Consider the following 24,575-nt stretch of genomic DNA (forward strand, 5'->3'; position numbering starts at 1 on the left):
TTGTCTCAGGCTCAGCCTCCACGTTTGTGCAAGATCTGAAGAGGCTGAGAAATGGAGCTGTCTTTTCTTTGGGGGTGAGGGTGGGAGGCTTCTTGGCACTAGTTTAGGTCGCTGGCTTTGATCTGACCTAGGTTTCTGAAATGCTAAGTCCCTCTCTTTGTGTAATTTCTCCTACATGCCTCAACCCCTTCCAGAAATTTCAACAGGAAGCCATCTCCATCTCGGCAGGGAGAGAATCAAAGATGGGGGTAACTTTTGGTTTTAGAGTGCAGGGGACTGAGGCAACCCCCTACTAGCAGAGGCAGAAGCTCAAACTCTTTTCCCTAAACAAGAGATTGGCAATGGGAAGGGGACAGATGCTTTCATGCCAGGAGAGCCACGTGGCTGTACCGAATTACATAAAACCACCAGGGACCAGTTTCATGGAATACAATTTTTTCAGAGACCAGGTGGGGGTAGGGATTCGGGATGAAACTGTTCCACCTAAGGAGTGTGCAACCTAGATCCCTCGCACGCGCAGTTCACAATAGGGTTTGCACTCCTATGAGAATCTAATGCCGCAGCAGATCTGGCAGGAGGCGGAGCTCAGGTGGTAGTGCTCCCCTACCACTCACTTTGTGCCGTCTGGCCGGTTCCCAACAGGCCAAGGACTAGTACCAGGCCACGGCCCCCCAGTGTTAAATACCCCTCTCTTCCTTATCCCTGGGAGGTGGTGACTGACTGCAAGAAACCTTCTCACATGACTTCCTCCTATCCTAACCCCTCTTTCTGTTGAAACAGCGTCCTGGGAGATGAAGTCATTGGAATCTGGCCACGAAATGCAGACAAGGCTGATGTCAACTGTGCATGTGTGACCCACGCTGGCCTGAACATTGTCACAGGAGATGACTTTGGGCTGGTGAAGCTCTTTGATTTTCCATGCACAGAAAAATTTGTGAGTCTTCCTCAGAGTAACCTCCTTGCCAGTTCTCTGTTCTGCCATCTGCTCGAGATGGGGGCCACGTCTAGATAGTCCTCTGGGAGACGCAGAGGAACCCTGTCCCAGTACTACAGAAATATGGCAATGACTTTTTCATCTGCTGGAGGGGCAGTCCTGGAAGCTAGAAGGGAGGATGGAGGGTGGATAAAATGGCCAGAAGTGGGGCAGGGATAAGAGGCAGGAAAGTCAGGCAAAGGCTGCCTAATACATGAGTCCAGACCATATGGGAGTCCCCAGTGAAGGAAGGTTCTGGGAGCAGGGATTTGAGTGCTGAAGTAGTCTGTAGTTGCTGAGGGGAGCCAGGGTCTCTTAGCTGTCTCCATTCACTTTTGCTCACAGGCCAAACATAAGCGATACTTTGGTCACTCGGCTCACGTGACGAACATCCGTTTCTCTTACGATGACAAGTATGTGGTCAGCACTGGAGGAGATGACTGCAGGTACTAATCTCACTGACCTGGCTCTGACTCCCCAGGCCGGGCCAGCTTTCCCTCCCCCTCAGGCGTCCCGTGGGTCAGCCCCTCCCAGGGTCATGGGGCGGGCTGATGTGGGGCTAATAAACAGAAAATTCCATGAGTCCTCATGAAGGCAAGGACTTCCCAAGTATAAGGCATTTACTCTTTGGTGACTGTCAACCCAGTGGCCCTGTGTGCCAACTGGAGCTGTCCTGGGATGGCATGGGCATGTGATAGCTACTCGGGGCACTGCTGGGGGAAAGGGACAGGTGGATGAGACCTGAGATGGCTGATTTGAGTAGGAGCTCTTGGCAGCCCATGGGTTGTTATGCGTTGCAGGAGGTTAGAATGAAAATTCATCCATGTGTCCTTTTAAGAATTCCTAGTTAATCACCAGTGTTGGGAATTTCTATTTAGAGTATAGAGGAACAGGACTAGGTCATTCTAACTTACTCTGCTTCTCCATTTCTGATGGTCTTCATTGTAGCATGAATATTGGGTTCTATTCCACCCAAGCAAAGTTCTTGAGGGGAAAAAGAAGAAATACCTGCATTCTGTGATACCTCCTAGTGGTCTGAGTTAGGCTGTAAGAAAGGCATCTATAAAGAATTTCAACCCACTTCCCACCCAAAAGCATTGCGTATTTCTGATGGCCTGCTTGGGAGCACCCAGCGCCAGCCTGCTGTGCTGGCGGCTTCTGGCACTTAGAACCCTTGAGATAGTACTGACAACAGCTCCCAGTGGAGAGCAAAACCCGTGCAAAGCAGTACCAACCAAACTGTGAACAAGCTAGGAGTAAGAGACATAAATGAATTGGTCACTCCAGTGCAGGGGATACAGACTTGTTTTAATGTAAAAGATTAACAGTGCTACCTTAACAGTGCAGGGCTCATAGGCCTTTGTAGGCATGGAACCTGCTGTCACCCCTGGCTCTGTGCTAAATACTCCAAAGGCTCTCTGACTCAAGTGGAGTTGATAAACCTTTTCAATAGTAACAGGAGAGTGAGTGTGATATCAAAGTGCCACATGTCCTCACTGACCGACATTCGGCACGGGCATTCAAACTGCTGAAAGAACCAAACAGAACTCAACTGAAAAAACATACCTTTAAAAAAAAAAAAGCAATAGATCTTAACTTGGTGGCAAGATCTCTGGTTTACCTTTCGAAGTCAAAATGTTCAATACATCACCTGAACTTGACTTTTGGGCGCTTGGCAAGATTGTTTTTTTGCCACTTGACACAGGTATGACGTCCAGCTATGCAAAATGACTGTTTGGTCTGCCTTTCCAGTGTATTTGTGTGGCGGTGTCTGTAAATGCCAGAAGCCTCTTATGTTACTGCTGCTGCTGCTACCAGCCAGCAACTGCAGAGTCCATGCTGAGTGCCTCCTTGCCACCAGCCGTTGGGAAATGCCTACCATGCTGCCCTGGACACACAAGCCCAAAACGCTACGGAAGTTCCACGACTGCACCCATAATCTGGACTCTCCAAAACTGCGATGCCACTAAGGAAGGTCAAGTTGTAGAATGTTAAGACTGCTTGCCTCTGTTCCTGAGACTAATCACTATACATACTGACTACATTGACAAATCCTATCTGATAATGTAGCCCGCTGACAAATTTTGAAGCCTCAGTTACCCTAACCAATATGTAGCTTTTAATTTGCATCAAAACTTTTACAAAGATGTTTTGCTATTGTTTCTATATACTTCAAGAATGTTCATTTTTACAAGTCAGTTGACTAAGACAGCCTAAGTTATAGATGCACCGAAGTACTAGAAATATAGCTAGCCTCTGTTCTCCGATTTAGCTTTCAAAACCAAATGAGCCATGTATAGAGAAGTTGAGAAACTTAATTTTTTAATGTTTCATTTGCAGTTTTATATCCATTAAGTGCCTTTGAAAGTTTCCAGTTGCGTGGGCTGCTGTCTCACTTCCCACCAATTTCTCTTTTCTCCATATGGTGCTAAAACTTCAAAGCTGAGGAGGGCTGCAGGATGCTTAGCAGATTCAGTGGGTCACCCTTGTCCTGTGTTCACGCCAAGGCTTCCTAAATGAAAGACATCAGTCACCTGCTTATGGGAAGGTGAGCAGCAAAGGAACTGAAGTTTGGGGCGGGGTAGAATGGGTTTTCATTGTATTTCGTGCCAAACCCACAAAATCCAAAATAGAATTCAAATTAAACAAACTTCTTTAAAATGGAAGGGGAAAAAGGCTCAGGTAGATCCAGGAGAATGAGCTGACTTATCTTGTTAAGTCTTAAGATAAATAAGGTAACCCAGGCTGCACCTTGGTGTACCACCCTGAGTGGAGTTGAGGTGACTCCATTGATTGATTGCTTCAGGCAAACTAGATAGGTCAAGTCCAGATTATAAAAAAATTCTCTGTAGAACAAATTGTAAACCCAAGGAATAGCTGGCAAATCAAAACTAAAAACTAAAGTGAGTTAGAATTCCTCGGAGTTGGTTGTATGGTAGAATATGACTTGGACAATCTTTACCAGGAGCCATCCAAAAGCCCCCTCTGTCACACTTTCCATGTAGCTGACCAGTGACCACAGTAGTTGGCTGACAGTGCTCACTGAAAGGAGTTGGTGAGGGACTGGTAGGTCTGACCACGTGGATGCCTATTCGTCCTTCCGGTCAGTGAACTAAAATTCTAGACCTATAGTTACTGGCTACTTGTATTTGTCAGTTTAGAGAAAAGGTAAAATGAAGCATTTTGACTAACATTTACCACAGAAGTGCTTCAGCATTCTAAATGGATTAGATCACTCATTAAGCTATTTTTATATGCCAATTTACTAATGCCTTACATCAATCCACTAATAGATTGTTGGGCCCACAGTAGAGTCCCTATGCAGTCCCAATTCTGTTTTCTGTAACCATGTGACTGGTAATGCTGAGTGATAACCATGTCTGCCTATACTGTACTAGACGCTTCATACTGATCGGATCTTGCATTGAAATAACCATGTGGAAGAACAATGAATCGATTAATAACTTGTATATCCGTATTTAAAGAGCAATAGTGTCCGTGTGTCATGAACTTATTTGTAAATGTTTATATGGTATGATTTTATGTATGTTCATAAATCCTGCACTGTATGATATGTGTTAAAATATTGGTGCATGAATTTATTTTCAAAGTATAAAAAAACACATCATCACTTAAAAACATTTTATGTGTCAAATAAATTTGATTACATAAACATATTGATTTTTGTTTCCAAAGTAAACAGCTGCACCATGAGCTGAAAAAAAACCTTTCTAAAAGCACAAGCTACCATGTACTGGGTGAAGCAAAGTCTACCCACTGTATTTTTATTTTAGTCTGCTGCAGGTTCATGAAATGAAAATGCCAAAACACATTTTAAGTCTATAAGCTTTATTGATACTTTGCTTTTACAGTTCACAATGCATTCCACAGATTTAGTTCAGTACAGCTTAAACCACAATGGTATAAATCTTTATTTTGTAATTTCTTGCATAACAATGTTTGATATTTGCAAACAACATTTTTGGAAGCATTAGATTCAGTCCATAGATGCAGAGTTTGTGACAAAATTAACTACAGTAAGTCTGTGCAATGAAATTTACGTTGGAGTTCTATGGGTGTGGCATTTCATGTTGAAAACAGATGATGGTAGTGCTCCTAGAAATATATTTTCTGTTTCTAGCTTATGTGCTTTGGAACTACACATGTATAACCAATGACTCGACTCTGAAATATCAAGCACTGTGGGGTGGCTGGAAGGTAAGGTAAAGGTCTAAGCTTTGTGAAACACTATATATATATATTCTATATTTACTTATATTGGCAATTAATATAACAATAAAATTCACAATACACCTAGAACATACCAGAAAAGCAAGCTTTTTCATTCCTGCTTTACTGGTATGATCTCATCTAACATGTCATTTCAGAAAATCTGCAGCAATCTACACGGACCATACAGAGTGCACAAACTGAAATGGGCTTTTTTCTAGCTCCACCATCTCTGCAACTTGCCAAGATGCAGCAAGACTACCTGCAACAAAGTAAAATATACAGCTTTCTCAAATTGTTTTTTATTCAACCAGTGCCTCAGATAGGAAAAACAGATATGATTACGGTTTAAATCCATACATAGCAGCTTACGATACTTAAGATGATGAACACATGGCAGTCAAGACAGGTAATATTTCCTCAAAACAAATAGTGCATGGCTGAAAATAAAGGTATGGGAAGCTGCACTGCAATGCCAAGGTTTCCTTCTTCCCTGACCCTCCCCCGTATCATCAAATGAATATACCCTTTGAAGACGAACTCCTAGTAATTGTTTTGGGCTTTTTCATTCAGCTTTGCGCTTCAATCCAGGGATTTTTGCTTGGATTCTGAAAATGAAAGTCAGTATAAATATCAGTTTTGTTTTCTGCTTCTTAAAATACCATCTTCCAAGAACCACTTATGTGTTATTCAGCTAATACAAGAAATGAAATCCTTCAAGTTGCCTAATTATAAGCTATAATTTTGTCACTTTGGCCTCATGAGTTAGATTTAAACAAAGCCTTAAACACATAATAAACCCAGAAACAAATGGCCCAAATGTTAGAAAAACAATCTTTTGGCAAGTCTAAAGTCACACTTAAGGTCTGATAGAGATTTGTTACTCATTATGCCTGTAATATGAAAATACTCAACTGTTCTCAAACTCCAGCACACCTTATCCTAGTAAACACACTGCAGATTTTAAATACTTACTTAGCCATGGCATCTTTAACATTCTTATTTGCAAGTCCTAGATAATGATCTATCTGTGCCTGAAAGAGAGGTATAAAGGAATTATTACCGTTGCTAAAGAATCTTATTAACCACTACTATGTCTCAAACTAAAGGCTTAAGAAACCATCACATTTCTCATTTGTATAAGGCATTGAAAATTGGCACTAATATATTTGTAAATCTCATGTAATAGAGTAAGTGCTCTATTCTACAGTCAGCAGTTAGGAAATTACCTGATGCCGTTCATAAATAACAGGAACACTGAAGAGTGAAATGAGAGCTGAAAAGGGAAATACACAACTTTTCAAAAAGACTGGAATGATTTAGGCGGAACAAACACTCAAACTATTAAACTGGCAACTCAAGATAACCAAGCAGTGTTCCTAATCAATGAATAAAAACATAAAGATCTCTGGATGCAGCTGCTATTGAGGAGCCACTCTACACTGCAGTTACTAGCAGCCAGTTATTAGAGCTAGAAATCATTCCTAGCTTCAAATCACATCATACAGATTTCATAACATACAGGCATCCCTAGTTAGATTACTGACTGCAGCATCCTATAATCAGGCCACCCTTTATCTGATTTATCACTGTTAACAGGAGCTGTCTTCAGGAACTAAGGTAAGGTAGAATTTCAATAAACCGGGAAGCAGTATCACCAACTTACTTAAAGAGAACACAACCTCAAACTTTTTTTTTTTTTTTGGAGACACAATTTCTCTCTCGTTTCCCAAGCTGGAGTGCAATGGTGCATCTCACTGCAACTTCTACCTCCCAGGTTCAAGTGATTCTCCTGCCTCAGCCTCCCCAGTAGCTGGGATTACAGGTGTGTACCACCATGCCCAGCTAATTTTTTTGTACTTTTAGTGGAAAAGGGGTTTCACCTTGTTACCAGGCTGGTCTCAAACTCCTGACCTCAGGTGATCCACCCCCACCTTGGCCTCCCAAAGTGCTGGGATTGCAGGCATGAGCCACTGTGCTAGGCCCAAACTTTTATCCTCTACTTTTCATACAATGAGAAGAATTTTCCACTAAAATGTCTAAGCTCCTGGCACTCAATCTTTTTTGTCCCAGCAATTTTTCATCCCAATGGCTTTGTAGACTTACCCAAAATCAGTAGTGTCAGACCATTAAACAAGGCACCAACATAGGTAAATGCCCACATCAACACTGCAAACTATAAGAAAGTAACATTAGCCTATTATAAACAAAATTCAAGTAAATTTCTTAATTATGCTTTCAAATAAAAGCATCCCATTTAAATGCCAACCTACAAGAGGCATACAACTTGAAGACTTGGTAAAGTACCATGAAAATTTTTTAAGTCACCAATCCCAATTAAGAATTTCAGAATCCTAAAATAATTACTAGATTTGACCCATTTTCTCTGGACTACACTACCAAGTAGTTGATTCTGCTGAGATCAGAAAATATACCCAGGGTGCATCTTACCCCTCCAGCACTAATAGCATTCAGCTTTTAAATGGGAAGACTGGAAATGTATTACAATAATTATCTATTAAAATTGATTTCAAAGTACTAACTAGTTGAGTGCTTGAAGATACATGAGCTGAACAATTCAGACAATATCTCAGACAGCTGATAAGCAATAATTGGGCAAAGAGTATTTATCAGGGAAATTATGTTTCGGGTACCAAAAATATCACCTGTAGCTTTTGAAGGATCAGACACAAAATCAGTCTGAATTTTTTTAAACATTCCTTTATCGTCACCAATTCCTTTGCTTTCTAATTCAAAGCCTTCAATGTGTATGTCTGGCCATCACTCTGACTTATTCAGTAAGTAACAAACATGATGCCACCATCTACAGTGATTATTTAGGCTTATATAATAGTACAGATGAAAAGGAGAGTAGTAGAGCACCCCCATTATCTAAAGCATGGATCAGCAAACTTTATGAAAAGCTAGACAGCAAAATTTGAGGTTTTATGGGCCACATAAGGTCTGTATCTCATATTATTCTTTGTTGTTGTCATAACCCTTTAAAAATGCACACCACTCACCCTGAGCTCCCACACTATACAAAAACAGGCCATGGTCCAAACAGGTAGTGGTTTGCTAAACGCTTGATCTAAAGTGTATCTTTCTCCATGTATTCAATGAACTCTGACTGCTTACTGAGCATAATTAAGGTGTCAAACATTAGTAAGCATACTTACTACAGCTTAGGAAGACACTTTGGATTACTCTACCAACCAACAATTCTACAAATAACAACACTCTGGTCACCCCAGCTGAATTTAACTAATGTCCAAGTCAGTAAATATCAGGCATTCTTAAAATCTGTCAATTGAAAAAATTTTTTTAAGTTGCCCTATTCTTAGCAACTGCCATTGGAACCCCTGGGAGAAAGGTTTGAAGGATGACTTCAGTTAGCAAGGCTCTTTTCTCACACAGTTTTATAGACTCCTGTTGCTGAAGCTAAATATAACTTCTGCACTTGAACAAGTTTACTACAGAGCGAGAGGGGTATTTTTATCCATCACTGTCCACAAATCTAAAGGGAAAAGTGTCGACCTTCAACATTTTAGAAGAAATTGCTTTAGCAACAAAGATGGCCTTAACATGACAGAATTCTGATAGTAACAAACACAAGCTAAAAATAAATCCTAATTTGGTCATTACAGTCACTGACAAGGCTTCACTCCAAGTCCACAGGAGAAAAGCCCAAGACTTCACACCTGAGCCACTGAAGGGGCTCAAATGTCACTTGCCTCTTTGAGAACACTTCATAAAACCCAGGCTATCCCACGGCAAAGTGAAGAACAGAGAGAGGTCTCAAATGACCTTAGGAACAGGCAGGTGACATATATGTATGTGAGAGGCTGTGAAAGAATTGAGCATGTCACACAGTGACATGCATTCTTCCTCGCAAAGGGGCCCCAACAACCCAGCTCCATTTACTGTGGCCATGCAAACATTCCAGGCCAATGCTGCCAGAAATGTACACCTGTGTGCTATCATATAATTTTTAAATGTTGCAGCTATGCTGAGAAAATTTAACACTTCGGGGGCCCAAAACAAAAACAGTGGATAAGGGTATCCACGGAACACACCATCAGGAGAGAAATGGGTGGCAGCTAGAGAGTAACCATTATTAATGGAAATGATGGATTTGTAACATGGCAGGAATAAGGCAATAAACACCGTTAAAGAAGCAAACAGGCTGCTCTCATTTTGAACTTACAAATTCTATGTGATTCCATGGCAAAGACTTTGCAACTTTATAGCCAATACTTGTAACTGTAGAGGTCAAAGCTTATCTCTTCCTTGCACAGTAATGAGACTGGAGGAAGGTGGCCCAAAATGTAATGAAGATCTAACAAATACTCACTGAACAGTGGCAAGGACCATGTCTTGTTTATCCTTCTTCCAGGGCAATAAGATAATTAAATTCACCATGTATCACACACCTGATTAAAGGGCACTGCAGATTTTTGATGTTTCAATTGGGAGAAAGGGGCATCTTTAAGGCAAATGGAGGGAAGGTGCTTAATACTATCTCAGAAATTACTTTGGCAATTCTGACCATTTCAAAACTTTTCTGCATTCTCAAACTCTAAATTCGACTTGCCCTTCTGCGTCTCTTTCAGACTCATTCATTACTTGATATTGTCTGGATTGTCTTTACATCCCCAGCCCATTTCCTTCTAATTTTTCTGAGAGCTCAAGAAACCTAAAAGGAAGCTGTCAAAAAGTAGATGTCAAAACTGCTGCCTATGAGCCTGAGGGCTAGATTTGAGTGTTCTTTTGGGTCAGCTATTTCTGAAGCTCAGGCCGGTTCCTACCCCTCCCTCACTTTCAGATTTAAGATTGTATTCTGGAACATTATGGTTGCCTCAGTTACAAACAAGTAAGAATCTCTGCTGAAAATACCTGGTCTTAGTCCCTAAACAAGTAAGATTATTAGACGTCTTTTTGGGATTTGGGGTTTCAAAAGACAGGAACTTGCTAAGAAGGCTCAGAGTCATACTCAATTAGCCCAAAAGCTGAGCCCAGTAGGGACTGTCATATGCTTTTCTTTCATAATTGGGGGTGGGAAGTGGGGGGCGGGATTACAGCCCAAGATTTATAGTTTAATGCCGCAACTTTTTAAACTGGTTGACTAGGAAATTGATCTACTTGACTAGGAAACTGATCGTTGCTCACTCTATGAATACTTGAAATCTTTTCTAGGACTTAGAAGTTTGTAGTTAATTGCAAAGGACAAAACAAATGGAACATTACACAAGAATTTAAAAGTAGAACTCTGCAGAACATGTCTTTTTTTTTTTTCTTTTTTTTTTTGAGACGAAGTCTCTTTGTTGCCTAAGCTGGAGTGCAGTGGCGTGGATCTTGGCTCACTGCAACCTCCACCTCCCGGGTTAAAGCGATTCTCCTGCCTCAGCCTCCCGAGTAGCTGGGACTACAGGCGTGCACCACCACACCTGGCTAATTTTTGTATTTTTTTTTTTAGTAGACATGGCATTGGGGCGTTAACCATATTGGTCAGGCTGGTCTCGAACTCCTGACCTCCTGATCTGCCAGCCTCGGCCTCCCAAAGTGCTGGGATTACAGGCATGAGCCACCGCTCCGGGCCAACATGTCTTATTTTTATTAGCCCAAGTCAACAACCAGGAAAACTTGGACCAGGCACATGGATGCCCATCATTCCACATTAGTGTTTATAAAAAGGACTGATGAACCCTGGAGTTTGGTTATTTCTTTGATCATATTTGAAAGACCCAGGCTTCTCCTTCACTGCCCCAGCCAAAAGGTAATAAGCAAGGAAAAGTTTTCATGTGCTAGCAAGAGTGGCTCTAAACTTTCAATTTCTGAAGAAGATGGTTTCAAATAGAAATAGTGATCATTGTAGGCTGGGCATGGTGGCTCACACCTGTAATCCCAGCCTTTGGGAGCCCAAGGCAGGCAGATCACCTGAGGTCAGGAGTTCCAGACCAGCCTGGCCAACTTGGCAAAACCCCGTCTCTACTAATACAAAAATCAGCTGGGCATGGTGGTGGGTGACTGTAGTCCCAGCTACTCGAAAGGCTGAGGCAGGAGAATCACTTCAACCCAGGAGGCAGAGGTTGCAGTGAGCCAAGATTGCGCCACCACACTCCAGCCTGGGTGACAGAGCGAGACTCCATCTTATTTAAAAAAAAAAAAAACAAAAAAACCACACAGTGATAATGGTGACCCAGAATCTAAAAATGTAGATTATATAAATTTGAGGGCACACAACAGATCTTGCATTTATGAAGACAATGAGTCCTAGCTATATCATATAAAAATCAATGTAATTATAATAAAAAGGTGGCTCCCATAAATTTTTAAAAACTCATTTAAATAAGATAAAAAATTCATTTAAACTAGAAAGACTGGGGCTATTTATTAGCAAACTTCCCACAAATTTAAAATTTGACTAAAAGGAATTAATCAGTTTAAACAAGGTAAATACATCTTATGTTGAAAAAGTAAAAAAAAGAGTGGGAATTGAAAACACATTTTTTTGGGTTAAGGTGAGAGAATATAACTTTCCCTACCAGTTTTTGTGGCTAAAAGGCAAAAAGTAATAGAGTCCACTATTAAGGAACTTAAGATTTTAAGTATTTTTTTTTTTTTTTTTTAAAGAGACAGGTCTCACTCTGTCACCCTGGCTGGAGTGCAGTGGTGTGATCATGGCTCACTAACTCCTCCACCTCCTGGGCTCAAGAGATCCTCTTGCCTCAGCCTTCCAAGTAGCTAGGACTACAGGCATGGGCCAACATGGCTGGCTGATTTTTTTAGTATTTATTTGTAGAGACAGAGTCTCACAATGTTGCCCAGGCTGGTCTCAAACTCCTGGTCTCAAGCAATCCTTCCACCTTGGCTTCCCAAAGTGCTGGGATTAAAATTTTTTTCTTTTTAAAATGCTCTCTATATAAACAAAAACTGGTGGGCCGGGGGATAAGCATGGCCATACATAGAAGTCTCTCTAGAAAGGTAATCCTATCAAGCATATTTTATAAAGAGGCAAAGTGATTTTTTTTTTTGGATCAGCTTCTTTTTTCAGTAAGAGATATTTTAAGGAAGTATTCGGTATTTCTGTAGTACCCTTATATTCAATGGAAAAAACAGATGGAATCTATACTATTCGTATACAATGACATTAGAAAAGGGTTTAGCTAAATTCTCGTGTGGCACAATCACAAGGTTTATAAAGGAAGACCTTTCATGTACATTATCAGAGTGTGCACCTGAATTACCAAGGGCTTCATGCCCATCACCTTTCATGGAGAGAAAAGGACAGACTCCCTGCCTTATTCATGTGCCTCTAGATTTTGAGATCTAAATGCTAGGTTCACTTTAAGTGCTAACATGATGAAGCAACTGTTACTTATTTGCAGTCCTAAACGAATTGCAATCTGGGGAAGTCACCAAACACTTTCCTTGAGCTCTGGGCTTGCCAAAAACACTACTCAGGGAAACCAATCAAGTAAGTTTTTATTCTCTTTTCTTTTTAAAAGTATTGCTAATCCTTAAGGAGAAACTGTAATTTTAATGAAAGTCCTTTTTTTTTTCAATACTAAGAAACAAGTGTTTCAGAAAGGAAATCTATCTCGTTATGTGTCACTTTCTGTTACTTTCAAATTAGCAATCACTCAACACAAGATTTAACAAGTTCAATTTCATTTATTTCAAGTTCATTTATGCTAGCTTCCTCAAGAATAACACAATTGCTTTTATAAAAAATGTAGTTTTCAAAAGAAATTAAAAGACTTAACAAAGAAATTATGACTTGGAACTTAAGTCAAATAAATTATTTCTCAGAACTTACTCAAAAAAAGTCCTCATATTCTATTTTCAAGTACTTGTGCAAAACAGAGATTTAAAATGTTTCTTAAGATCTCATCAGTCCTTTTCTAACATTTCTCTCTCCTGACAAATATTTCTACACCTACATAAGTGTCTACACATTGGACTGTGTATGGATGAAAATTTTCTCTGCAAGACTAAGTTTTTTTTTTGATTAAAGACAAGTACTATATTGTGCAAACATGGAGGATGACTTTTGGTATATCTCTGTTACCATTTTAATTGAATCTATAAAAACAACAACCACCTCTCCTGTATCAAGCTTACCAGGCTTTTGTTTGAAATCACCTCTCTCCCCCACCAATCTTTGACTGCTAAATTCAGAGATGGTCCTTTGCTGTTTGAAGCTCTGAATTACTACTTATAGACAGTGTTTCTTGTCAATCAATTCCTACCCATAAACCATCCATCTTAAACTGCATCAGCACCTCCCTCTTAATCACTTTTCACACATGTTCTACCCCAGAAGTCAGTCGTGTATAGAAGGTAATACTACATGAATAGGAACTGGTTTCCTCTACGCTGTATGTACAAGGTTCTATTTCATTTGCTCCAAAATATTTTTACTTGATCTCTTTTGAAACTAATTAATCAAACATGCCAAACAACATAAGCATGATCTTTTTATTTACAAACTGACATCAGATCAATCCAAAACATCACTACAGATTTAGCCACTAAATGCAACCACTCTGTGCGATAGAGGTAAGTAATAAAAAGAAACTACATTATTTACTCTTCATGTTATTATGAAGTAACTTAAGTTCCAAGTCATAAATAAAATAAGAGATGCGGTAGGCGCGGTGTTTCATGCCTGTAACCAGAGATGCAAACAGCTGAAAATAATGTATCATTTACTGGGTTTTAAAAGCTAAACTGTTTAAAAAACAAACAAACAAACAAACACTTTAAGCATTTAAACCTATTCTGACCAGTTCAGAAATTGTTTTTCTGAGTCTAAAGGCTCAGTCACCTTATTGCTCCTATATCTTGGCATGTGTGATAAATATAAACTAGAACATTTCTCTTGAAAATGAAAAACTATGAGAATTACCACCATACTACATTTCTGCCCAGGCTTAGATTGGAAACAAGTCTGCCTGTTTTCTGTAGGGTCACAGGCAAGAGCATACAAAACACAAATGACAAGTTCTATGAAAAAGAAAAGCCACTACAGAGGCTTAAATTACACAACTGTGATTTAGTGCCTGTTTTGTCAGTCAGAACTTTGGGAGAGTTTATTTGCAAGGTGAGACTCTTAACGGCTACTTATGTAGCAAGATGCAAAAACTAAAGAAAAACTTCCAATCATTACCAATTGAAGATTAGTTGAGGTGTTTCAGAATATTAAATCTTTTCTAGAATAAACACTGTAAGAAAGAGTCCAAGACATAAAATGGCTTTCGCATATGTATGAATCACATAAAAGCTAAGAAACTAAGTGCTAGACTGTAAAACAAACTCAGAATGAATAAATCACATCTGGTATTAAATGCATTAGATGATCTTTATAGTCAAAATTCCCTTGAATTTCCTCTTCCTTTTAATCTTTATGATTTCCAAAACTATGATTTATAACTGATTCTCCTTTAAAAAGAAATACAGGACTCTCAGTATTAAGTATGACCCCCCCCCCAAAAAAAGGAATAGCACTTCTTCTCCATTCTTGATTGGATTCTGAATTTTAAAACACAAGTTTATAGAAATGTGATTTAATTAGTATTTATCACTTACTTGAATATAGAAAAATACATTTTTACACCCAACTCTTTTTTTTTTGTTTGTTTTTTTTTTTTTTTTAGAGAAAGAGAGAGAGAGAATGGGGAGGAGGAAAAAGGAAGAGAAAGAGAGAGAGAGAATGGGGAGGAGGAAAAGGGAAAAGAAAGAGGGAGAGAGACTGGGAGTATTGCTTTCTTGCCCAGGCTAGAATGCAATTTAGTAATGGGTATTGAAAACCTCTTGTATACTGATAATTATACTTAATGATGTAGTCAGGAAGGAATAAGGGAAGAAGATAACAAACAAACAGCCAACCAATATTTCATTTAAACCTATGAAATGCTATGCGATTACTGAGGAGTGATTTACTTCCAATTATATAGTCACTTTTGGAATAGGTGTGAGGTGGTAATGTATGTTTTGTGTATTTGAAGTGGAGAGTTCTATAAATGTTTATTAAGTTTACTTGTTCCGGGTCTGAGTTCAAGTCCTGAATATCCTTGTTAATTTTCTATCTCGTTGATCTATAGAATCGTTAGCTCTTCTTGTTACATTGATCCTTTTACCATTATGTAATGTCCTTCTTTGCCTCTTTTGATCTTTGTTGCTCTTTTGATACTAAATTCTGGGTATATCAAAAATGCAAAGCAAAATAAACTTACCTTCAGAGAATCAACTAAATCATCAACTAAGAAGAGGCGCCTGAGTTCCTTTATCGTGCAGTTCACATGACCAAGAGCAGAATTACTGTATTTCTGAACCAATTCCTCTGATATAGCAACTTCAGATTCCAGATATGCCCTAGAAAACAAAACACATCATAACTGTCACTAATTGGAGTGTTTTTCCCCTAAAAGTCAATCAGAAATTATATATCTGTAAGAAATTAGAAAATATTCTACTATAAAAGCCAACTGTTTCCAAATTAGGGGTAATATAAAAACTTAGCAGTAAGGGGTATTTCCTTGATATGCACTGCCTGCTGACTAGCATAGCAAAAGCATGCACTTTGAAGCCAGACTGATCTGAGTTTGAATCTGAAGCTCTGACACTTACCTGGCTAGGTAATTCTGCAAAGTTATTTATTCCTCCCTCTAAACTTAGTGTCCTCATTTATAAAGGGGAGATTATCACAAGGATTCAATGAGAAAAGTGCCTAATGCAACTGGGCACAAGGATGCACTCAATGAATAGTAGTTATGATTATGGGTTTTTTTCTTCAAGTTGACATTGTATTGTCTCAGCTGGTTTTCCTAACAAAGATCTTTTTCCTTTCCAAATCCTTAACTCTCTCAGACTAACCTCCAGGGGAAATTGCTCAATATGTCAAGTACCCGACTGTAAAGTGGCTGCCAAAAGCACAGTGGCAATCCTAGTAAAACATAAGCGTTATGTCATCTAGATGCTTTAGTCCATACTGAGATGGCTGAAATTGCTAAATTTAAAAATACTGTATTGGTAAAATAAATAAGTAAGTAAATAAAAATACAGTATTGGGGAAAAAACCAAGTCCATAGGAATGTAACAGTTTCATTAGTTATTGTTTCAAAGAAGCCATTTTATCTTGGCAGAGTAGAAACAACTCAGAAGTGCTGAGTGTTCCCTTGTATCTGTTGGAAGTAGTCCTCATCGCCTCCCCATGTCTGAGGACGTGAGTTTCTTACACTGGAAATAACATCATCTTAGACAACTCTTTGTCCCATAGTTTTACCTCCGCAAAATGCCCCAAATGTGTTTCGTTGTTTTTAGTCACAGTGCCATCACTCTAAGTGCTCAGTATTTACAAGCTAGAATATTCTATCACTCTCCAAACCAATCTCTCATCTGCCAGCATCCAAATCCATTGTCAGCCAATGCCAGATTAACCTTATGTGAGCTATCTTAGATAGTGCTGTCTAGGCTGAACTCAGGCAGGAGTTAGAAGACCTGCCACTACCTAGCTGTACAACATTGCAAAAGGCATTTAACTTCTCTGGGTGAGGGTTCCAACTCTGTAAATTTGAGAAACAGACTTTCCTCAATTCCTTCAGGCTCAAACATTCTGTGATTTTATGATTCCAACTTTTCAACCAGAGACATCCTCCTAAATCTTTCCAACCTTACTTCCCACTACTCTTTATGTTTGCAGCCAGAAATGAGTCATTCACTATTTTTTAACCTTAATGCCCTTATTAATCTTACTGTTTTCCCATTCCGCAATGCTCTCTCTCTTACCTCTGGTAATACTTTATTTAGCTAGTTAGCCCCATCTCAAATCCCACCCATACATGGAGCCTCATCTGACACTCTCTTTCATAAAACCATGATCTCTCACTCCTGTATAATTCTAACAATGCTTGCTTTTGTGTTAGTCTTATAGTATTTACCAGATCCAGCTCTGAAATACAGACACATATATACTTGTTATTTTTCTTACTAGAGGATAAACTGTTATGGATCAGGAGTGTATCATTACTAACACATGGTCTAACATACTTTCAGACAATTATTAACCAAAAAAATGAGTTATTAATATCAAGTTAAAAATACTCAAAGATTCACAGTGATACTTAAACCAGCAATAATTTGTTTATCCAAATTTGAGAAATATAGGAAAGTGGCTGATATAACCCTGGCTGGTATTCTGCTTCTTTGTATCACTGTCGCTGGTTCTTGCTAAAGACAGGATGCCTCACCAGAAGGCACAAAGACAGAACTCCTCATCAATGACACCCTGTGGATATTTACATTAATTCAACTGACATTTATGTCGTATTAATTCAATGCCAGCACTATTCATCACTCTTTCAGTAACCACAGGTATTAGATACAAACCATATAGTATCACCTTTACTAGTGTGATTAGGGGTACTAGGAAAAACTGTTCAACAAGCTTAAACTGGTATGCTGGCTGAATTTACTTTATAATGACTATAAAAGGACTTTAAGAATACAGTGTTTCTAGCCAGGCATGGTGGTGCAAGCCTATATACTCCCAGCTACTTGGGACATGGAAGTGCGGAGGACTGCTTGAGTCCAGGAGTTCGAGACTAGCCTGGACAACACAGTGAGACCCATCTCTTTAAAGAAAGTTTAAAAAATGAATAAAGTGTTTCTAAGAAGGAAATAAATCACTAATATTTTCCAAAAATCTCAAAAATGAAATGATGTCTAAAATTTGAACTGTAGAAAATTTAGAAGTTTTGGCTTGACAACATTTTTACATATTTCAGCATAACTAATTAAAAATCATACTTCTTTATGATTTGTGGCTTGATAATAATATGGCTCAGCCTTTTTTTCTTCTTCTTGAGAAAGACTCTCGTTCTATTGCCCAGGCTGGAGTGCAGTGGCATGATCACAGCTTACTGCAATCTCGAACTCCTGGGTTCCAGCAATTTTCTCAGCTCAGCTGCCTGAGTAGCTGGGACTGTTGGCATATAACACCACATCTGGCTAATTTTTAATTTTTTGTAGAGATGGGGTCTCACTATGTTGCCCAGGCTGGCCTCAAGCAATCCTCCTGGCTCAGGATCCCAAAGCACTAGTATTACAGGAATGAGCCAACACGTCTGGCTGGCTCTGCCATTTTGAAACTACAATTTCAAGTTATGGTATTCCAAGTTTTTCCCCACCATCCCATAAAATGGAGTGATACCACCTATCTCACAGAATTATCATAAAATTAAAATAAACTTATCATTAAAATATGTACATAAAAGGGGTTACAGAAATAGTTTTTAAATGCTTGCAATCATTTGAAGAAAAATGATGCCCTTATGCAAAACAATTAACATTTCAAGGGCATAGTTAATGCAGTAGGAACTGAATTCTCAGATCTTTTGGGGTCAGGACTACGAAATCCTTCAAAGAGCTGGGTCTTGAATCAAACTTAGAACCAAATAAAAAGTGTGACTGAGGCATCTGGGGAGCTAAGGAAGGAGCATGAACATGGGCACAGAACTCTAGAAAAATGAGAAACATCACCAAGACATCTGGACAGTCTATAGCGGGCCCCTGCTTATTAGTATTTTTTTTTTTTTAAGAAAACAAGTAGTACTTCTAGAAAAAATTAATCTGACATCATCTGTAAGAACTAGCTAGAAGTCAATCTGGTAACAAATGGAGTCGAATTAGGGGTAAGCAAACTTTTCCTGTAAAGGGCCAGATTGTAAGCATTTTAGGCTTTCACGCCCATATGGACTCTGTTACAACTACTGAATTCTGCTATTCCAGTATGAAGCCAGATAAATGAATGAGCATGGCTGCATTCCAACAAAACTTTACAAAAGCAGGCAGCAGACTGAATTTGGCCATGGCTGTGCTTTACAGGCTCCTGGTAGACTGAGGAACCAGTGGAAAAACAAAATTTAGTCATTTTCTTAACAAAATTTACTGATTTTCTTTAAATGAGATGAAAACAAAAAGATAACATCAAAATAGGGCCTGAAAACTAGCACAGTAGTGTTGTTATAGATGGAAATTAACAAGTTTGAGGAAAAAAGTTCATTTAAAAACGTGGCGAATTAGTGGTTGTCAGGGGTTGGGTCGGGAGTTGAACTGTTAATAAGTAGGAAGTTTCTTTTCATGTGATAAATATAGTGATGGTTGTACAATTCTGTGAATATACTAAAATCCAATGACTTTTATGGTATATGAATTATATGCCAATTAAAAGAAGAGGGGGAAAACATGCAGAGTATGAGGTGAGGACAGAAGACTCAAACTGAGGTGTGTCTCAACAGCAACTAAATATATAATGCTATAGTATACTTGTGAAAATAAGGGTAGAAAATGATAGTTGAGAGACAAGGAGATGCTGAAATAAAGCTCTCCAAAAAATAACTGAAAAGTAATGGCTTAAGAAATGAGAAAAAACTAGATAAAGAAAATACATGAAGAAAAGCTAACAGAAAACTATGCTAGAAAGATATAAAATATCAGACAGCATGTTATCAGATAGCATAAAAAGTAAGTAATAAAGAATATATAACCCTCACCAAACCTATCCATGTTAAAAAGATACAACATTCATTAAAGGAAGATAACCGGGGCCGGGCACGGTGGTTCACGCCTGTAATCCCAGCACTTTGGGAGGCCGAGGCGGGTGGATCACGAGGTCAAGAGATCGAGACCATCCTGGTCAATATGGTGAAACCCCGTCTCTACTAAAAATACAAAAAATTAGCTGGGCATGGTGGCGCATGCCTGTAATCCCAGCTACTCAGGAGGCTGAGGCAGGAGAATTGCCTGAACCCAGGAGGCAGAGGTTGCGGTGAGCCGAATTCGCGCCACTGCACTCCAGCCCGGGTAACAAGAGCGAAACTCCGTCTCAAAAAAAAAAAAAGAAAATCTCAAAAGCAGATGCTTTTGGTATAGCTTAAGCAAATATCTGCAATTAACTTTAAGGGAAAAAAATGCATGCTTGTAACTCTACAGACAGTAGATGAAGTCTTAATACTAATCCTGTTTACACTATTGCCAATGCATGCCTTGTTTTCCAGACATCTCACCTGAATGGGTGGCCTTCATCTGATTTCTGGATAGCTTGGATCACACCCTTATATATCCTAAAGCTGATGGTCACAGAGAGCAGGGCCAAGGCAATGTAGGCTGTTACACTCACAATGCTGAATACTGTCAATGAAAGCAGTAGGAACAGGCTGGCACCAAACACCACTCCGGTTTTCTTAATGTCTCTCCAGTAGAGGAGGTCAACAACTAAAAATTGAAAAAGAAATCTGAAATTAGAACATTATTTTATCCATTTGGATTTGCTCCATCTAAAAAAATTAAAAGGCTACTGCATAAAGTAAAACCAAACCAAAAAGCTAAAGAAACGTTAACTTTATAAACCACATTTTAAACCTACTCTTAGTTGTATACTGGTGTAACACCTCTAGACCTCTATTTTTGACCATGCAATGTTTTTCATTCAAATTTATTTCTGCGTAACCAAATCATTCTAGTTATACACAATGATTAAATGTCTCCAAAGCCTGTCAGACATCTAATCCAAAACAAGGAGTTACTTAAAATCATCTTGGGGTCTGGATGCAGTGGTTCACGCCTGTTATCCCAGCACTGTGGGAGGCCGAGGCAGGTGGATCACCTGAGGTCAGGCGTTCCAGATCAGCCTGGCCAACATGGCACAACCCTGTCCCTTTTAAAAATACAAAAATAGTGGGGCATGGTGGTGCATTCCTGTAAATCCCAGCTACTAGGGAGACTGAGGGAGGAGAATCACTTGAACCTGGGAGGTGGAGGTTGCAGTGAGCCAAGACTGCACCACTGCACTCCAGCCTGGGCGACAGAGTGGGACTCCATCTCAAAAAAAAAAAAAAAAAATCACCTTGGGGTTTTACATCTCATACAATGCATGATACACAAATAATTCAATAAATATATTCTCATAACAGAAAAAATATTAACACACTAAAATGAGATACTTCAGTAACACCAGAAAATAAAAAAGACTGAGACAGAAAAACTACACATACGAATGAGCTTTACAACTCTGCTTTTTTTCATTTTATTTTTTTCTACTAGTAACAACCCTGCTCTTAAGATCTCTCTTTGAGAAAACGAAACTGTAACTTAATCTGGCTATCATTTAAAAAAAAACTTTCCTACAAAGCAAAAGACAAAAGAAACAGCCTTTAGATTACCTGAAAAGCAACTTCCTTCTAAGAGCTGATAAATAAAATGCCGTCAAAATTTAGGGGTTAAAGAAAAAAGAAAACTAAATGTGTTACACTGTTACATAACATTTATTAATAGTAAGGAGTCAGACAAAGCCCAACTTAGCAGGTCTGCTCTTGGACATGGTCATAGGGCCACTGAGGGGATCAAGTAAGCATAGCCTGATGTCTCAAAATGCGGTTATGCTCAATCCAAGGAGAACCCTGAAATGTGCCAAAGTGCTCTTAAATTCATAGGCTGATGTAATTCATCTCTCTCTGAACTGTGAACTGGGAGAAAAAAACATTTATAGTAAATAAATATGGATATACTCTTCATAAGAAGAGACAACATCAAAGAAAAATCACATTTTTAGGGCTGCTTTGGTTTTGGTCTCCCAGTCCCCTAAGGTGTATGTAACTTTCCTTTGCTTTTAAAAGGGTACTTCCATGGAGAAAACTATGTATGTGAACTGCACAATTGGATATTAGTACAAAGTCCTTAATTGCTGTTAGTATATCATGAGTACTGTTTAGGATATTTTAAATGCCCATCACTGTGTCCAGTACATAGCAGGGATTCAGACACTTATTTCAGTCGCCTAAATGGTCTGGCTTGAATGCTATTAACTTAACATTCTATATATGATTCACAGATTTGTTTTCAAACTCTGATTTCAACGGTTTATTCAAATCTTCCCTAACTTGTTTGTTACAGCCCCTGCCTAAAACATCTAAATGAGCTTAGTTCTATCCCACTTGTTTCTACTATTGTACTAGCAGAACTGAGGACTGACAAGAGCTTGAAATGAAATTATTCATAATATCATATTGAATAAGGCATTAAAGCAATGCTAATAGATTTCTGGCAATCAGCAAACACTTAATGAGGCGATACTGTTCAAGTAACTCAACCTAGCAGAATGAGAAAACTCATTCTGATTCTTGAAGGCCCTGTCCAACATAACAATTCTAGGAAAGATAAGACATACAAAAGCAAGTCAATGAAGGTATAAAATAAATATTGTACTGTTACGAGAACTCAGAAAAGAGAAAAACTGGAGGAAATGTCAAAAGACTATGAAATACTGTAAATGGAAATTGAGCTGGGTCTTGAAGAATGAGTGGGATCTAGAAAACCTAAAGCAACAGGCCTAATTGTAAGTATTTTTCTGCTAGCAGTGGTTCTAATAATTAATGCCATTTTCTTATTAGGAGGGTATAGTGAGAGCACGGAGGGAGTGATGATAAAGACAGCCCTTGGGTAAGATCACTCTTTCCCGTGAGGCTCCCTTTGTGCCCTACAACAATGGTTTAATATACACAAATAAAAAACTTAGGTTCTATAGTTCGATCACTTAAACTAAAAAAATGGTTCCACAACTTACGAGCTATGTGACCTCAGGTAAGTCACTGAAGTCCTTTATACTTCAGTTTCTTCACCTATAAAACGTATATTAAAATAGGAATGAACAAAGGGCATAAAGTTTCTAGATATAAAGGAGAAAAAAGTTTTGAGATTTACTGCACCCCAGGGTGACAAGAGCCGGTAATAGTGTACTACATAGTTCAAAATAACTGAGAGTAAATTTCATGTCTCACCACAAAAATAACAGGTAACAAGGGATATTTTAATTAGCTTGATTTAATCACATCACCTTGTATATATGTCAAAGCATACTGTACCCCATAAATATATACAGCTATGATTTGTCAATATAAAAATAGGAATGATCTCATTGAGATGTGATTCACTAGATTTTTCATTAGTAAGATAACACAAAGCACTTAATAGAGTACACAGCATATAATAAATGCTTAATAAATGTCAAGGCTATTTGTTGTTATTATTAGCATCACAATCACCTTACTCAATATTTAAATGGTAAATAAAGAAGAAAACTTCAAACTTATTATTAACTTTAGGTTAATAAACTATTCTGTTCTGTTATATTGTAAACATGTTACTTGATAAACCGCATGGGAAAGGATTTTAAAGCTTATCTAAGTTTTTACTAATACAGGGTAAATAAAATCTAATAGCCCGAAAGAATCAGCAGGTAAGGTGTACCTCAAATCTATTTTTCATATGAACAAATCCTCCTTTATAAAAGTGTCTGGTTCTCAAAGTGCTCAAAAACATTAATTAACCTTCAAAATAAATAAAGTAAATGCAGATGTACTCACTATTCCTTACCATCATTAAAAACTACTCAGTAAAACCTGGACATGAAATCAATGACTTTAGATTTGAGAGGTCTTGTACAACAAATTAATGTCTAATCAAACTTCCTACTATAAGAGTTACTGTCTAAACAGGTGTAGTAACTGGATATGAATTATTTATAATTAGACTATAATTTCTACCAAAATGAATATGGTAGAAGGAAATATCAGAAATGGGATTCAAGAGACCCACATCCTAGCATGTACCAGCTCAGCAATTGTGTGACTTTGGATACGACTCCAACCTCTCTGGCCTTTTTCGTCAATAAGGGGCATTAATCTTTCAATCTCTCTCTTCCCCTCAGAAATTACTGTGATCCATAGTCAGTACAAAGATATATACATTGGTACTGCATTCAAATTCCCAGTCAGTGGATCCAAACCAATGAGGTTTTACTGCTGGCATTATTTGTGCTCAATATAATTTAAAAATATGCTTCCTTTTTAAATCTAGAGTTTTTGGGGGAGAAGAAAGCTTAAATATTTTTATTCATACCAGTCTTCTGAATTGAACCTTCCTAGAAATATTTTAAGTATCAGACATTATTAAAACTTTAGGAAAATAATAAATTCATATTCCTACAATTTTTTAAGCAATTATAAACTATCATTATGGCAACTGTATGAGAAACCTTTTAAAAGTTTGAAAAATGACAAACTTTTTAAGCCTGAAAGATCTCCACACCTCCTTTATTTCCTGTGCATGTGGATTATGCCAAACACTGCAGTAGCCTGCGCAACATTATCACTTTCAATTATTAAAATCTAATGAGGCCAGGCACAGTGGCTTATGCCTATAATCCTAGCACTTTGGAAGCCCAAGGTGGGAGGCCAGGAGTTTGAGACCAGACTGGGAAATACACAGACCCCTCATCTCTTAAACAAACAAACAAGCAAGCCTAATGAAAGGT

At 38.5% G+C, this 24,575-nt stretch overlaps 2 protein-coding genes across 6 annotated transcripts in view; one reads left to right on the plus strand and one right to left on the minus strand.

Annotated features, from left to right (window-relative positions):
- Nucleotides 1–2,849, plus strand: part of EML6 (EMAP like 6) — a 253,524-nt gene extending 250,675 nt beyond the window's left edge. Inside the window, exons 39-41 of the mRNA XM_021672860.2 lie at nucleotides 781–934; nucleotides 1,319–1,419; nucleotides 2,726–2,849. Of these exons, the coding sequence (XP_021528535.2) occupies nucleotides 781–934; nucleotides 1,319–1,419; nucleotides 2,726–2,750 (280 nt within the window). The 3' untranslated portion in view covers nucleotides 2,751–2,849. The remainder of the gene's footprint in view (nucleotides 1–780; nucleotides 935–1,318; nucleotides 1,420–2,725) is intronic.
- A 1,952-nt stretch (nucleotides 2,850–4,801) lies between these two features.
- The window catches only part of RTN4 (reticulon 4), a 79,472-nt gene continuing 59,698 nt past the window's right edge, over nucleotides 4,802–24,575 (minus strand). For 4 of the 5 annotated variants that reach the window (XM_021672861.2, XM_064364098.1, XM_064364097.1 and 1 more), the window contains 6 exons: nucleotides 20,272–20,479; nucleotides 15,442–15,580; nucleotides 7,310–7,379; nucleotides 6,433–6,479; nucleotides 6,179–6,237; nucleotides 4,802–5,811 (listed from right to left, as the gene is read on the minus strand). In XM_021672861.2, the coding sequence (XP_021528536.2) occupies nucleotides 5,769–5,811; nucleotides 6,179–6,237; nucleotides 6,433–6,479; nucleotides 7,310–7,379; nucleotides 15,442–15,580; nucleotides 20,272–20,479 (566 nt within the window). In that variant the 3' untranslated portion in view covers nucleotides 4,802–5,768. The remainder of the gene's footprint in view (nucleotides 5,812–6,178; nucleotides 6,238–6,432; nucleotides 6,480–7,309; nucleotides 7,380–15,441; nucleotides 15,581–20,271; nucleotides 20,480–24,575) is intronic. The other variant, XM_064364096.1, reaches the window with a different exon arrangement.

This window comes from Aotus nancymaae, unplaced genomic scaffold (assembly GCF_030222135.1).
Source record: "Aotus nancymaae isolate 86718 unplaced genomic scaffold, 86718_ANA_hifiasm-v0.15.2.pri h1tg000057l, whole genome shotgun sequence".
In the NCBI taxonomy this organism is placed as follows: Eukaryota; Metazoa; Chordata; class Mammalia; order Primates; family Aotidae; genus Aotus; species Aotus nancymaae.